The sequence below is a fragment of the Vigna umbellata genome, chromosome 1 (genome assembly GCF_029865625.1).
Source record: "Vigna umbellata cultivar VRB3 chromosome 1, Vumbellata_1.0, whole genome shotgun sequence".
NCBI classification, from domain to species: domain Eukaryota; kingdom Viridiplantae; phylum Streptophyta; class Magnoliopsida; order Fabales; family Fabaceae; genus Vigna; species Vigna umbellata.
In genome coordinates this window covers 43,717,703-43,733,360 of record NC_142165.1, presented here as the reverse complement: position 1 = coordinate 43,733,360, position 15,658 = coordinate 43,717,703, and the positions used below count along the sequence as shown (strand labels likewise).

Sequence of the window (15,658 nt, the reverse complement as noted above, 5' to 3'; positions counted from 1 at the left end):
TTATTATTCACTTATCTACTTTTTCTTTTTTTTTTTTAATAAGCACTCTTACTTTCATTTTATTTTTCACATGTTTGTATTTATTTTTTCTGTTTCCATTCATCTTTTTATCTTTCCGCAAAAGATACTTTAAAGATAAGTTTTCTTTAATATAAATTTTTTCATGATTTTTCTAATTATAAATCTTAAAATGAAAATTCTTAAATATTACAAAGTATTTGTTTCATTACCGGAAAATATTCCTAAGAGTACCGTCATCGCATGTGATTTAATAATTTCCAATAAAATTTACATTTTAATTTATAAAAAATTAGAATAGAACTCCGTTGAAAAAAAAAAAACTTGACTAAATACCATTTTTGAGGGAATGTTAGTTTTGGAAAGTAAACCAAACATCACAGAGCTATTTTCCGAATTTCATATTTCTAATGAATTTAAACATTTTCTTTCTTGCAAAAGGGAAATTACAGATTTGGCTCTCTTTAATTTTTTCTATCCCCTATTTTGATCCTTCTATTTTTTTTCATTATTTTAGTTTGCTTTAGAAAATTTACAACCCTGTCAAATTCATAACTTCACTTGTTTTGTTTTGTTAACTTTTATCCAATCGAACTTAAACGTAACATGTTTTATTAGTTATACTATATAAAAACATTTAATTAAGTTAAACATAAAACAAAGTAAACTATAATCAATGGAAGATTAGATTGAAATTATTACTTTTCTTAAAATTAGAAAGACCGTAATCGGGAATTAAAAAGAATCAAACTACGCTTTACATAATTTTAAATATAATCAAAATTAATTTAGCTTCTGCGTGTATTCTTTTGAATTTATTACTTACAAATTTTAATTTTTAAAAGGTATATCCATTTTTTACTCCATTATGCTGTAACATGTATTTAATTATGTCGCATTTTTATTGTTTTTAGGATTAAATATGTTGTTAGTCCCTTAAGTGTTACACGATTTTGGGTTTAATCTCTACTCGAAACTTTGATTGTTTTTAGTCCTCATAGTTTTGAAACTGTTATAAATAGTCCCTAATGTTGGATGGCGTTAACTTTTGTTTCCAACTTAAGGCCGCCACCACCTAGCCTACATGCCGCCACAAAAACCCTAAGCCAACCACCTGCAAACCCTGGGCAGAAGCGCCACCGTCATCTCCTTCAAATCGCGCCGTCATCGTCGAGAGAGAAAACCATAGCCACCAGATGGCGGTTTCATCTTCACCGGACCACCTCGTGCAAGCCAGCGCGTCAACCTCCAAAAACTTGCAGGAATCAAACCAAGAAGCCAGAGACACAAAAAACCCATCACGAAGCCACTATCCTCATTCTCGCAAGTCATCAACCTCCAGACCTAAGAGAGATTTGCGCAACAACTCGCGCCATCTAAGCGCCTGCATAGCAGTTCTGCTCCACGGTGAAGCAAGTCGGGCTCCATCAGAGAGCGGGTGTTCTTGCCATGACGGTGTAGGCGTAGCTTCTTTCCTTCTTTCCTAATGCTCAATTCAAAACCCTAATTTTGGGTAAAGGGTGAACTGGCATGTGGCATGGTTTCACTGGATAGACTCACCTGAGTCAACCCTGCACCTAGCTGGTCAAATGGGGCTATTATGCAATTTTGAAAAAAGGCTAGGGGCTAAGGTCTAAACATTGAAGAAATTAGGGGCTTGTGTACAAATTTGGAATAAAAAGAAAAGAAAACATAGCAGAGAATAAACTCATACCTGGCATCAGACGTGGGCTGGCCCTTAGCCACGTTAAACAAAAGTTAACGCCATCCAAAATTAGGAACTATTTATAACAGTTTCAAAACTATGAAGATTAAAAGCAAGTTGTATCATTAAAAATATTAATAGAAATTGTTTTAAATTATAAAATTTATAAAGACTATGAGTAATATCCGGTAAGTTATTGGTCTCATTAGGTTAAAATAAAGTTCTAAAAAAACATTTTTTGAGAATGCATATTTAAAAATATGGTATTCAAATGTTGAGTTTTCAAAATTATTTTTAGGTTTCAATGTAGAAAAGCATTAATACCTCATTTTATTTTATTTTTATCTTGAACAAGAAAATAATTTTCTCATAAACATATTAAAATCATTTTATGATCTAATGATAACACAGTGGTTATCATATTTATAAAATTTATGAAAATATAATGTTTAATAATTATAATAGTGATAAAACAAACTAATCCAACTCGATTTTGTTCCATCAGTCGTTAATCCGTAAAAAACAGGTCAAAAGGATAGGTTGACGAAGTGACAAACAAGCCCCACATTTTTCTTAATTTTTAATTTATTTATATATAAATAATATTAAAAATATATTTAATCCTGTAAATATTTTACAAACTTTTAATTAATTAATTAATTAATTTAATTATATAAATGATAATAATTATTTTACTTATATGTTAAATTGTTTTATTATAATTAATAACAAAAATTTAATTTATAAATATAATAATTTAAGTTCCAATACTATTACATATTTACCAGTTAAAAAATAAAATACAAAAACATTAATTTTATTTTAATTTTTAATTAAATCAATTATCAACAATTTCTCAAGTGGTCGCGGTAGCAAAAAGCAATCATGAAATGATACCACTGAGCCAAGAGAAAAAGGATTTATATTTCCTTTATCGTTGACCAACCACTTCTTCTCACCCCCAAACCTCACCACCAAAAAGGTAGGAATATGCCTTTATCACTACTTTTTTACAAGAAATAAAATTACTATCCTTCCACCAATGCTTTTGTATAGAGTAGTATCTTCAAATGCTCCTTAAATTGCAGCCTGCACACCCCAGAAGAACGTACAATCATAGAAATGCAAGCAACCAAAAAAGGCTTGCTGTCACAAATTAATCCACAATTATTCCACTCTGTTTGCACATGTCAGAACAGCTGATTTCATCCTTTCTTTATCCAAAGATGTTTGAACTATCACCTGCCCAAAATTATTCGTTGATCAGGGTTAGACTATACTGTGAATATGTCTAGATGAGTGTCTTAAGTAATTCATCTGCATCTAGAACAATATAAAGAAAAGAAAGAAAAAGAGAGACCAGAAGAAACATATACAGCAAAAACCTTTTTAACGAGATATTAAAACAAAACCGATATCATTCATTACCTCTTGTACTTTATTTCCCGATCGAGCTAGTAACTTGTATTGATCCTCAAATATGGATGCCATATAAACCTGGTACGGTATTGGTTTCCATACAGATAAACAACTTGAGTTAGCTAAAAATTATTAAACAGCGTCGAGAACAAACTATTAATAAAAATATAGCTGGTAAAATGATAAACAATAGGTTTGGGAGAACTAAGCATTTGTCTTGTTTACAAGAATGTCTACCAGCTGCTCAAAAACAATAACAAGCAATCGCATGACTAAGGAAAATGAAAAAGGATACTAAATGGGATTTCTTTTTTTCCAGAACGACCTTCTAGCTGAATACCAGACGGCATTATTACATTATCAACAAAGAACCTAATAATATAGCCAAAAGGAAATTCTGTCTGTTGATTGCTAATTTGAACCTTTATTGGCCTTCCACAAACAACATGCAAAATCCATAATGCAAATTGTAACTTCTGTGGAGTTCTGACAGATCAAATACTGAGCTAAAACTCATTTTAAAGAAAATAATAAAGAACATTATTCAAAGATCGAATATATGTATCCATACCTGAAAAGTTGGAGCCAAACCGGGGCTTCTGAAAAAACGGCCTTTTGAAACAGACTGGACTCCCTCAATCTTTTGCAATTCTTCAACAAGGGATTCCACTTCAGGCCACTGTCAAAAAATGAGTATAATTTGATGATTAGTCATGTCAAGCCAATAATCCATCTGGACAATAAAACAAACATAACATATTATTAGCCAGCAGATATAATCTCTAAGAATGTCTGAATGATTGCTACTACAAGAAAAACAATATAGTTCATTCTTATCTTCTATATTAATTATTTTGTCACATTGTTGTGAAGGAAGTTTTGACTTGAGTTTTGTCACATGAGGACCAGAGCACAAGCAATCGACATAAAGTAAACTTCAAAAACCAACAAGGAGATTTAAGATATTATAATATCAACACCTGTAAATAGAATTATTTGAAGCCTGTTGTTAGCTGCTAAACTACTGACAAATAAAGTCCTAGAGCACAGCAACTATTCAATCAATATAACGGGCATACTTTGGTAATTAAAATGACTTCTACTATTTCATATGAAGATTACCTCTACATCTGTTTGAGCTGCTTCCAATCTCCCATCTAAGGGGTCATGATCCCCAATTATAGCCTCTAAGGAATTGATTAATGGATCAGGCTGTCATAAGAAGACAATGATTTGATAAATAATAAAGTGTATAAATACTGTTTGATCTAAGAGGACTTTGTCAAAATAATCTCCATAATTTTCCCCTAATGCAAGGGAGACCTTGTGTAAATAACAAAATAGACAAAGAAAATTACCGTGACCTCCTTTAATGATAAAAGTATGCGCTCAAGAGAAAAGTTTAATTGGTGAACTTTTGCCTCCAGAACCTGGAACAAAAAGTAAGGTTAAAATAAATACAAAGTAAAACTATAAACAGTTCAAATATCAAGGGTACTTTTATCAACTTCATCTATTAGATATAAAACCATTCATGTAGTTTGTTTGCTAGCAAATTTGGAAAGTTCTGCTCTTAATTAAACAAGTTAGAAAGAAGGGAGATGATGTTGATGAAAAATGTTGAAAAAGTTAGCACCATCTATATTTAGTTTTTTTTTTTTCTAGCTATGTTATTTCTAATAACATTGCATGTTTACATTGTAAGTATAAATACTTATATTTACAACTTGTCATTGTAAAAAAATGTTCTCTTTTGAGTAGTGTGTGTGTACATAAAGATTATAACCATGAGTTTATCTTTAAAATTATATTCAACATCACTACCACCCACTTTCTCCTTGGCATTACTTGTCAGTCACGTGTAAACCCAACAAGGATCATGCCGGGTTGAGTTTGGACAGACCAATCCCTCAATTCAACAAAAAATCTCGGTTTGAATTAGGTTGGATTTCTGCCTTTTTTATTATTAGATCTAATCTATCGATAGCGTTGGATTATATTTGATCAATTGGTGGGATGGGGTGGGTTTGTATTATATCTAGACCCAATCCTGTATACCACCTGCTAATTAACGCTGCAAACAGATACAATCAAATTATCTTTGTACATCCACCAACAACTTGCACCGTTGAATAGTTTATTCATGCATCTATATTGAAAGCATTGAAAATAGACTGCAATGTCCGGAAGAAAAAAAGTAAACATGTTGGTGGAGGCACACATAATTATTATTTAGTTGTTGAAAACCATTCCCTACTTTATTAATTTGTCAAATTGTCAAGTAGGAAGGAAAATACCTGACCAATCCTAAAATACGATGCAGGGTTCACAGTGGCATCCCAGGATAATTCAGACTGATGAATTAGTGCAGAAACTCCTTCAACCTACAGTAATAAGTAATAATCACATCAATTTTTAGAATTTTTTCATCACCATTATAAACTCCGATTCTATGAAAGGGCTAAAAAGAGTATCCAGGTGCTTACTGCTTGGCTCAATAAACAGGCCAAACAAGGCAATTCCACTGGAATAAGTGATGTAAAGCTAAATATGCTAGTGAAACTGAACTCCAAAATACTAACATAACGACTTTAAATGTTGTATATACCTCAACAAAAATTCCAAAGTAAGCTATTTTCTGGATGCGGCATTTCACTATATCCCCAACTTGAAGTCTAGCCTGTCATAAGAAACATAGAATAAATCAGAATAACACTTCATTTCATTGAATAAGCAAGCATGCTCCATGCTAATTTAAGAATGCTATTCTTACTAAAGCATTTACCATGAGATTTCTCTTCTTCTCAACTAATTCTTCACTCTCTTTCCGCCTTAGAGAGAATATGAGCTTTCTTATTTTTCTGTCTGCCACTAACACATTTGCCTTAAGTTTCTGCAAAACACAAACTATTGATATCTTAAAAATAAGATAAGGCAATATTCAACTTCCGTCTCTTAACATAAAATTTGAGGAACATATTTGGGCAGTGCATGTATGTTTAAACACCAAACCTGTCCAATAAACGATGATAAGAACCTATTTTTCTCCTGGTCATAAATCCTTAGCAGATCTTCCAATTTCATATCTGGTGAAATTTTATCTTCAACTTTACCATCAATCTCCAGAGATGGAGGAGAATCCGGAGAAAAAATCTTAATATCAGTATCAAAACTTGTAATAGTGGCTGAGTTTTGCTTGTATATTGATGGATCCAAGCCCTTCTGTTTTAACCAAGTCTCAAAAGCTAAGAACTTCCATTTCGAACTAAGATTACGGTATGGCAGAAATCCTACCAAGGAACCAAAAGAAACCTGTAAAATGGTTTAACTGAGTTATTAAAAAACCAATCTAAGACTAAGAAACTGTTTTTTTATTTAGAAATTAAAGTCCGTCATACTGCTTCCTAAGTACTTACAATGAAACCTTTGGTGTTGCAGCTTACTAGTTCCACATCTCCTCTGTCTCCGGTCTTAATCAAACCTTCTGCCTTAGTCCAATCAGCATCCTCACTTTCCTACAAAATTGAAGAGCACAAAGGTTAACACAAAGTCAGGAAATAAGTAAATAACTCGTATAATCCATAAAATCTGACCTGGAAATCTGACATATCAACAGAATTCCCTAAATTATCATTGCTTGTTTGACCTCCAAGATCAAGGAAAGTGCCCTCTTCAACAAATTTCGAGGTTTGTTCAACATATTGATCTAATCTATATAAAATGCATTCAAGTAATTAACCAAAACTGAAATCACAACCATAAACTTAACCGTTAAACTATTTTGATATACCTTTTTGGCTTTGCCTGCAGTGCAGCATCCACAGGCAACTCCAATCTAGAATCAACTGACTTTACATCTAATGATTCATTTAAATCATTTGGCGCCCAATGTAACTCCAGCTGCTCATGCTGCTCCAATTCCTAATCAGTCAAGCAAAAAATTAGTAGAAAACCAGGCTTACATCACAAAAAGTTTATATTGCAAGTAGCAACAAAGGTTACACCTACATCATTTGGTACCATGGCATTCCATTCTCCAAACTCCTCCTCTTCTTTTTCCACGCTTGGTTTGTGAGGCCGCTCCAACAATGTAAAACCCGGCTCTTCATTCAACATATTTAACTCACCATCATCGTTCCCTTGGTCCACGTTAGACGAAGGCTCTTCAACCGTATCAGTACTCTTGGCAACCGGTGCTTCAGGCTTCCTCAATAGCGTCATGTCGCTAAACTTCTCCTTCACTTGCTCATCCCGCATGTTCAATGACAGATTGGGCCTCATTCTCAACCTTGACGTCAACGTTTCCGCGTCGTCATCATCTTTAAACACGGTCGGCTTCCTCAGAATAACATTGGGAACACTACTCTTCCTATCACTCCCCTCCACATTTTCAGTCCGGACAGGTTTCTTTATCTCCAATGCCGGTTTGTTATCATCCGATTTGAACTGGAATCCCTTAACAGGAACAGGACGCACCAAACCAAGGTCATCCAGTTTCCTTGATGACTTCCCTCCCTTAGAGCCCTCAAATGGAACTTCTTCTACTTCCACAACTTTACCACCATTCTTATAAAAGGCTTTCTCAATATCAAGATAAGAAGCATCAGGATTCGCCTTTCTTCCCATTATCTAAACCAACAGGCATAACATGGTGCACGGAACCAATTACAAGATTAAACTATAAACATTGTTACGCGCAATAATAATACAAAAATAAATAAAATTTGAAAAGAAGGATACCTTGGCAAGGGTGAGCTTGGGGTCTTCTCCCATTAACCGACCAAACTTGAGTTCCATGAGGTCGTAACTGTCAAGTTTAGGGGATTGTTTTTCTTCTTCATTTGGAGACCGTGAAGCGAAAACCTTGACTCTCTGCTTCAGAGAAATGGTTCTTGTTGGTGTTCTTGTGCGTGACGAAGACCAATGAAGATTGGTGAAGAAGGGTTTACTACCGGTGAGAGGAAGAGAACCCATTTGATTTTGCTCTGATTTTCAGTTCACAGTGGTTGCTGTTACTATTGTTATCATCAGAATTGAAAAGGGTATGAGTAATCGCTTCTTGTTTTCTCACAGTTGGAGACACTGGAAACTGGGTTTGGATAAACGGCCAAGGAGGAGTAATGAATACAGAGTTATCCCACACACAATAAATAAAATACTACGATATTTTTAAAAATAAATGAATTTACCCACAATTAACTTTTAAATATTCTTAAATTTGGTATTTTAAAGTGAGTCGATGGAACCGATATTTTTATACTTTTTTATTATTATTTTTTTTAATAGATGATGTGATTATAATTTTTATCTTATTATTTTATTTAATTATTCTTGTAAATTAAAAATATGATATTTATATTATTTTATTAATATCTTTTGCATTAAAATGTTTTTTTTCTTGTTTTACATACATTAGTATTATTTTATATTAATAACAAAATTTAAAATTTCATAATACGTGAATAATACTACTAAAAAAATGACAAGTTATGATGATAATTACGCCAACATGCATTCAATAAAATTTAAGAAATATTTGATTGAAAATTTTGAATTTTGAAATAAATTTGAAACTTAGTTAAATACATTAAGTTTATCAAGATTTGAAACTTAATTAAATTAAAAATAAAATAAAAGAATTAGTGATTTAAATAAAATAAAATGAACCAATTTAATACATATACCATTTAAAGAAGCAGAGTGAAACATTTTACCCACCGTCATTTATTTAATAATAGAAGAGAGAAGAGAGACTATTTAAAATGTCTAATTGAGCAAATAAAACTTTATGGATGATGTATTTTAATATATACTAGAGAATGAAATTAAGTTCTTTAAATCATGTGTGTTTATATAATAGGTTACTTTACTTCAATATTATAAACCTGTATTCTAGCTTGTGAAATAAATATTTGTTATTATATAAATTATATTATATAGTCTAAGACTAGATAACTTCAAATTGCAACTTATTTTTACATCAATGTTGAAATGTTTGTTTATAGGATGTTTGATGAAAGATAGTTGGTTTGGTTAAATAGGTAAAAGCGTAAAGGGTGATATGAAGTATAGAAAAAGAGATTGGTATGGTAATTGATGATGAACTGAGATGATAAAAATATATTGGTCTATTCTGGTGTCTGTTTCTTAACACAGAATTAAAGGAAATGACTGCGGCACGAATATAAAGGCATCTACATGCCCCAAAAAACAGAAGGCTTAACGATTTACAGTCTAAACTAACTGTTTGCAAATTTGTGATTATACTTTTGTAATAGCCCTTATGTGGGAATGTTCCCAAATCAGACAAGCCAACCCCTTGCATCAACAAAATGCCCAAAATATTCGGGTTTTGGGGTTGTGTTATAGCCAGAAAGATCAAATCATGAAAAGAAACACTTAGCAGTGAAGCCCCCAAGTTGAACTGACACTTTATCTACTACTCTTTGTCAGAGTTTGGTTCCTCGTCGGCTTCGTTTTTCTCTGTCTCTGCCTCTGTCTCTGCTTCTACCTCTGCTGTTTCTGTCTCTGGTTTTGTCTCTGTTTCTGCTTCCGACTCTGAGCGATTACCATCAGTCTTCTTATTCTCCGCAGACGCAGCCTCTTGCTCTTGTAGCATTTCACTTCTCTTCAATGAAGCTTGCTTGGACAGATAACTGTAGCTGCCCTTCTCCTTGAACAACTGAGAGAAGTGTGGCTTGCAGTATAGGTAGCCATCAAGAGCGGCATAGGTTGAAGGAGTCAGGAAACACCCTCCGTGGGCGCACCTGAAGCATGATTTGTGGTAAAACTCACCTTCCACTGTCAACTGTTTCACAAAAAGTACCAAACAAATTAAGGGTCACAACTCAGAACTCAGAAGCATGTATAATCCTCACAAAGCACCATTGATTTGTCTTTCAAACCTTTTCCAACGGATAGACTGTTTTCTTGCATTTTGAGCATTTTTCTTGAGTCCCAGAGAAGAAGGCAGAAATTTTGCTTGGTGTCCTATTCTGTGGTAGATAAAACAACGATGAAAACCATGTAAATCGACATTGTTTGCAGCCGTAATAAAATGACCGACTTCAAAACATATATACAGAAAGGATATTGCTTCATAGAATAATACATACGAGCTCGGTTGGTGGCTTTGGAGCTGATTGAAAATAATGAAACAAGATTATGATTAGTCCCAGAATTATCACAGAAAGAAAAAACCTTTAATGACAAATTTGGGTAGCAGAGTTAAAAATAAGGATTTTACAGGACTGGACTTTCTTGGGGTAGGAGCCAGTTTCCTTGAAAAGCTGCTCATAATGCACCTTGCAGTATAAAATTCCATCGCCAGAGCAGTAGTTGCTTATCTGCAACGAAAAACACCACAACGTATTAAAACAACAAAAGCTTGTGGTTTCAGACAACATGCTACATTTGTTCAATTCGTAGAATAATCTATTATGAAAAAGTGGTTTTGTGATTATAAAAAAATGCAAAAAGAAACAAGTGAATGTACCGCGAGAAGGCCATTGCAATGGCTGCATCTAAAGCAGTTTTTGTGATAGGAGATCCCATCGGCAGATAAGCTTTCGACGAAGTGAACAATTTTATCGCAAGCCTTGCACTTCTGTTGGGTACCGCTGAAAGCCATTATTTTATTTTTGTCTTTTATTTATTCGTCGCACTAGCTAGTCAGATTATTACCTGGGAAAGAAATGGTGGAAATAAGCTAGCTAGCACGAAAGATGGAAGTGGTGAGGGCTCAGCTTGAACACCAAAGGAACACAACACCTTTTATTGTTGATGTCCCCTGCGAAATTAGCGTAACAAACATCCAATGTGTGGATATCAAACATCATTTCGTTTTGTAATACGCTTCTACACAAATTTTGTTTTCTAATTATAGAACTCCACCCATTTCTGGAGAACATCACACCTCTATTACAGTAAACTCTATATATATATATGCTGCCAACGTGTCAGACCGACAGTTTTTTCAAAAACCAAAATTAATTTCCACGTGGCTGCCACCTTGTCAAAAATGAGTAAGAGGTTCAGCGGGTCAAAATATCATTTTCTTTTACTTTATTAATATACTGTTGTATATATTGTACGTTTGAAAATTTTGTTTCGGTAGTTCCCTTTACATAATTTTCTTTTTTAATTTTAAACGTGTAAGATTTTTGTCAAAACAACAGTTTTATTCGTGTCAATATTTTAAAAAAAATTTATTCTAATTTTTAATTAAAATAGCATGCAAATATTAATTTATATATATACTCAGATTTATATTTATAATCTTATTTTCATTTTCATCGCAGGCAAAACTATTAAATATATTCAAATTTATATTTTTAATCTTATTTTCATCTCATATACGAGATCATTGTGTTGACCTCAAATCCTTATAGCATTAACAGGATGAATCCCTTTTGGAATCAATATTTTTACAAAATTTTGAAATGAATTTTATTTTAAAATAATGGCTCAAATTGTTTTTATATATTTTTGAATGACTCGATCTCTCGTCCTTACCAGATAACATGATCCCTTGTTTGTGTAACAAGCGAATTGCTGCTCTTATTACAAAGGAAGAACAAACAAAGAGCGAATTTTGAACCTTTAACAAGAAAAGGAGAAGATGTTGAACTTTAACTGCCAAAGCATGGAAGAAATTTCCTGGGAGAATATCCACGAGTTCGAAACTTTGCAGCTTTCTCCTCTATTTCCAGAAATTCTTCTCCCTTGTACGCTTCTATCATTGCCCTTTTCTCCTCTGCTGTTCGGTGAATTTCTGCAACTTTATTTTGCATCTTCTCCACACACTTCGCCTTGTTTCTGTCCAATTTTTCCTGTCCAATGCAAAGGTTTTCAATACAACATTAACCTCATTCATCGTATAACACAAAAAACCAGTACCTCAATTCTCTTCAGATGTGCCTCCGCTGATGCTTTCTTACTATTCTCCCACAACACAACAGCATTGTGCCTTTTATATGCTCTGTTTCACATTTTCCACATCAGTCAATTTTACTTTCTGCAATACACTCTCTTCAACATATCATTTAACCAATTTATTAAAACATAAGTCATGTTTTTTGTTCACCTGTTTTCTGCTTTTGTTTTTTCACTTTCTTCCCAGGCTTTGATTAAAGCTACTCTTTTCTCTGATTCAACCCTTGCAAGCACAGCATCTGTGGAAAAACATAGGTTACTCATCTGAAATGTTTTTTTGTTGTTCGATAAATACAAAAAAAAATTAGAAAAGAACCTCTGTCAATTGAATCCTTTGTATCCGATCTAGTAATAGGGGGAACTGCAAACACAATTACATGAAGGTTGAGTAAATAAAGTACAATTGATCGAAACGTGTGGAAAATCATTTATGTATTATTCGTGTATTTCTGCATCTAGATAACAAAATTTTAAAACTAGATTATTTGAAAAGCAACTAACATTAAAGATTAAGTCATTTTATTCATCAATTAAAAGAATATATATACTTACTATTATTTTAGATATACATATAATGATTAAAATTTTCATCAATAAGTAATAGCAATAAATATGGAGGAAGGTTAACCTTAACCAATTATTATCCAAATCCTAATGAAAATATTTTAAATGTATTTTGGTATTAGTATTTCATACTATAAATAGTTATATCTAAACATTATAAATTAAAATACCTAAAAGAATAATAATTGCTTGGGTCGATAATAATTTAATTTATCTATTCAGTGTAACTAACAATTATCAACTGAGTTGAGTTTTTACATAATATTTAGATTGGAAGATAATAGAAAATAAGAGAGAGAGAGAGAGATTTCATGGAAAAGAAACTTCTTGTTTAAAATTTTTTAGGAGAAAAAAAAATCCGCCCAAAACATTTCTCTATTGATCATCCTATTTTCTTTATGTGATAACTGTTAAATATATTTTATATTTTCAAAACATTTTTTTAATTCAAGCTATATGTTAAAACCACATTTAAATTTCAGAAAATAAAATACATTTGCTATTTTATTTATTTATAAAGTAGTAAAAGGTTTAATTGGCGTTTGGTTTCCTTCTTCTCTCTTTCCCTTGATTTAACCAAATTCGATCTTAAAACCTAAAAATAACTCACCTTTCTTTTTGACCCTTTTGGACAAAATCACTAAGAAACTACGAAATCGATTCCATATGTCGAACAAACCTAGAAAGTAGAAACATAGACAAAAAAAATCAAAGTTTCGTGAGGGAAAAAAAATTAAAGGAAAAAAATTGAGTGAGATTGTCTGAGTAAATAGAAAATTTTCACTCTTGAATTAATTAACATTACGATGCATTTTATGTTATATTAAATAAAAATACTGGATTTGCCTTTAAATATTAAAAGACCAATTCACCGTTGTATTGTAGAAGTTCTTATTAACGAGGGATTCAAAGAGTTTCAGAAAAATATCAAAATGAGATATTATTTTAATTTTCTTTAAGCATATTTTTTACAATCTTTATTATTTTCTTATAGAAACTAACTACTAGCCTCCTCATTTATATTAAGAAAATTCATTGTTTTTAATAAATTAATAACCATAATAATATGAAAATCATTATTTCTTTAAATATTTCAGTCTTTATTAATCATAAATAAATAAAATAAAGAGCTATATTATTAATTCGAAACGACTAAATATAAAAAACAAAAAATATCCCTATAGAATATAATATTTAAACAATTAAGCATTATTAGACGTTTTAAACCTATATAAACATGTGATAATTTGAACATATTCATTCTTAAAACATTCATTATTATATATCTACCACACTCTAACATGATTTTCATGGTTGGTTCTCAATTGTTTTTGGTGAAATTTTTTATTCTCAAACAAATATGAAAATCTCTTAACATTAAAGGGTCAACATAACTATAAATGCATCATATCAAAACAGAGTAAGGATTCAAAATATAATTAAACCAAAAATATCGAGGATTATCCAGATGTGAAATTCATCAAAAGAAATATCACTTTAAAAGTAGCTAAGTTGAGCTTACATAATCCAATTTACATAAAGGTTTCACGTGAATGTTCTATAACATACGAAAATATCTTTCTTAAACAGTAATACATAAAAGATGTTCAATTTCAAAGAAATTATGTTTCTACAATCATAAAACTTTGACTCACTACAACAGAACAGAGAAGATTAGAATTTGTGAGGCACATAAAAAGCTATATGTTCTTGGTGAATACTTACAGATTATGTATGAGTTTTTTTTTGTAGAGTGACATACCTAGATCAAGTGGAGAAATGGGACGTTCTTTATAAGTGTTTGAAGTGCCTTCGTTCACTTCTTTTCCACGTTGCTTCCCAGTTTCTTCCATAACCCTCAGACTCAGTATAATAGCAGAGGTTATGGCATGCACTACATATACCCTACGAAACTATAATATATAGCAACACTCTTTGTTATGGTGTTCAACGATGATGGCCTCGTTGGTGCATGCAAGAGACATGGGGAAGTTTAAAAGTAGGGTCCACTCACGTATTTTTACTTGTTATAACATCGTTGGTGTTATGTTCCAATCACATATTTTGGTCAGAACCTGAAATGCTTTCGTGGAAGATTTTCCAAAGCTTATTGTAATGAACTGTATAGCATATGAGATTAATGAAAAGTTATGGTGAAGTTAGCTGGAATAAACGAAAATAATAGTTAATAAACTTAACTGCTTCTGCAAGGTATCTCCTCCCCCAAGTCTAGAATCAAATCGGGATTAATAACCCTTGTATATATTATATGGTGTGAAAAGTTACTGTTATAATTATCTGTGTTTACTTTCGAATGAATGATGATGGTGTTAACCTTGGCTCTTCTGGAAGAGACAGATGTGAGGATTTGAATATGTAGATATATTCTATTTATATGTTTTATAGCATAAAATGTACTTTGGATGGATTATGTATTGTATGACCATCATGTCACGATCTCACTCTTAAGAAATATTCAGTAAATCGGTTGATTGAATAACATGAATCGAGCGATCAATTATAAAAAATAATTAAGATTGATGATAATTAACTTAAATTTAAGCACAATCATTGCCACTTGAGTCGTAATTAGACAGATGATAATTCAAAACTCATTCTTAAAACTATAAACACAAGTTTGAGATATCGAGGTAAATTGAATATTAATATGCATTTATTGCTAAGACTGTCGAATCTTTACCGATTTACATCAGAGTACCTTCTATAGATAAACCTCCAGTACGACCAAACAATAAAAGTAAAGAATTCAATAAATTAAATTTTGAACAGGGTTTAAGAGTTTATTACTCCCCTAAGAAACTCTATTACTAAACTATACTTATAAACACTATCTTAAAAAATTCTATTAACTAAAATTGAATTGAGAAAATGAAAACAATATTACCTCGAATAAGATTAACACAAACAAAAAGAAATAACCAAGCAAACTTATATTTTTTCCAATTATATTACTAATCACAAAATGTACAAAAAGAAAACTTCAAGAAGAAATTTTTT

The 15,658-nt window shown here is 31.8% G+C and overlaps 3 protein-coding genes across 3 annotated transcripts; all 3 read right to left on the bottom strand.

Moving 5' to 3' along the window:
- Window positions 1-2,519: 2,519 nt before the first annotated feature.
- On the bottom strand, window positions 2,520-8,267 carry LOC124836300 (Nucleic acid-binding, OB-fold-like protein). The gene is made up of 14 exons (XM_047311437.2): window positions 7,883-8,267; window positions 7,151-7,771; window positions 6,933-7,063; window positions 6,736-6,853; window positions 6,559-6,657; window positions 6,155-6,454; window positions 5,928-6,035; window positions 5,751-5,822; window positions 5,440-5,526; window positions 4,501-4,572; window positions 4,265-4,354; window positions 3,714-3,821; window positions 3,152-3,220; window positions 2,520-2,965 (listed from the first exon to the last, which is right to left on the bottom strand). Exons 1-14 carry the CDS (start codon window positions 8,114-8,116, stop codon window positions 2,891-2,893), a joined length of 2,184 nt encoding a protein of 727 aa, XP_047167393.1. The 5' UTR covers window positions 8,117-8,267; the 3' UTR covers window positions 2,520-2,890.
- A 970-nt stretch (window positions 8,268-9,237) lies between these two features.
- On the bottom strand, window positions 9,238-10,871 carry LOC124836302 (LIM domain-containing protein WLIM2a-like). Its single transcript, XM_047311438.2, has 5 exons — window positions 10,638-10,871; window positions 10,389-10,488; window positions 10,258-10,280; window positions 10,048-10,137; window positions 9,238-9,950 (listed from the first exon to the last, which is right to left on the bottom strand). The coding sequence occupies exons 1-5, from the start codon at window positions 10,770-10,772 to the stop codon at window positions 9,582-9,584; spliced, it is 717 nt and encodes a 238-aa protein (XP_047167394.1). The 5' UTR covers window positions 10,773-10,871; the 3' UTR covers window positions 9,238-9,581.
- Window positions 10,872-11,691: 820 nt separating this feature from the next.
- Window positions 11,692-14,496, bottom strand: LOC124836312 (remorin-like). Its single transcript, XM_088110947.1, has 5 exons — window positions 14,403-14,496; window positions 12,393-12,437; window positions 12,228-12,288; window positions 12,041-12,122; window positions 11,692-11,973 (listed from the first exon to the last, which is right to left on the bottom strand). The coding sequence occupies exons 1-5, from the start codon at window positions 14,491-14,493 to the stop codon at window positions 11,773-11,775; spliced, it is 480 nt and encodes a 159-aa protein (XP_087967073.1). The 5' UTR covers window positions 14,494-14,496; the 3' UTR covers window positions 11,692-11,772.
- Between the last annotated feature and the right edge of the window lie 1,162 nt (window positions 14,497-15,658).

What these genes read in the sequence shown, in the direction of transcription:
- LOC124836300 (XM_047311437.2), bottom strand. Translation starts at nt 8,116, where the DNA reads ATGGGTTCTCTTCCTCTCACCGGTAGTAAACCCTTCTTCACCAATCTT. An exon ending in CTGCAGGCAAAGCCAAAAAG is followed by an intron (nt 6,854 to 6,932) that starts GTATATCAAAAT and finishes CATTTTATATAG; the next exon opens with ATTAGATCAATATGTTGAAC. An exon ending in TATCATCGTTTATTGGACAG is followed by an intron (nt 6,036 to 6,154) that starts GTTTGGTGTTTA and finishes TGTGTTTTGCAG; the next exon opens with AAACTTAAGGCAAATGTGTT.
- LOC124836302 (XM_047311438.2), bottom strand. Translation starts at nt 10,772, where the DNA reads ATGGCTTTCAGCGGTACCCAACAGAAGTGCAAGGCTTGCGATAAAATT. An exon ending in CCCCAAGAAAGTCCAGTCCT is followed by an intron (nt 10,281 to 10,388) that starts GTAAAATCCTTA and finishes ATTTTCAATCAG; the next exon opens with CTCCAAAGCCACCAACCGAG. An exon ending in CAAAGCCACCAACCGAGCTC is followed by an intron (nt 10,138 to 10,257) that starts GTATGTATTATT and finishes TATCTACCACAG; the next exon opens with AATAGGACACCAAGCAAAAT.
- LOC124836312 (XM_088110947.1), bottom strand. Translation starts at nt 14,493, where the DNA reads ATGGAAGAAACTGGGAAGCAACGTGGAAAAGAAGTGAACGAAGGCACT. An exon ending in CATTTCTCCACTTGATCTAG is followed by an intron (nt 12,438 to 14,402) that starts GTATGTCACTCT and finishes TTGTGTTTGCAG; the next exon opens with TTCCCCCTATTACTAGATCG. An exon ending in AAAACAAAAGCAGAAAACAG is followed by an intron (nt 12,123 to 12,227) that starts GTGAACAAAAAA and finishes AATGTGAAACAG; the next exon opens with AGCATATAAAAGGCACAATG.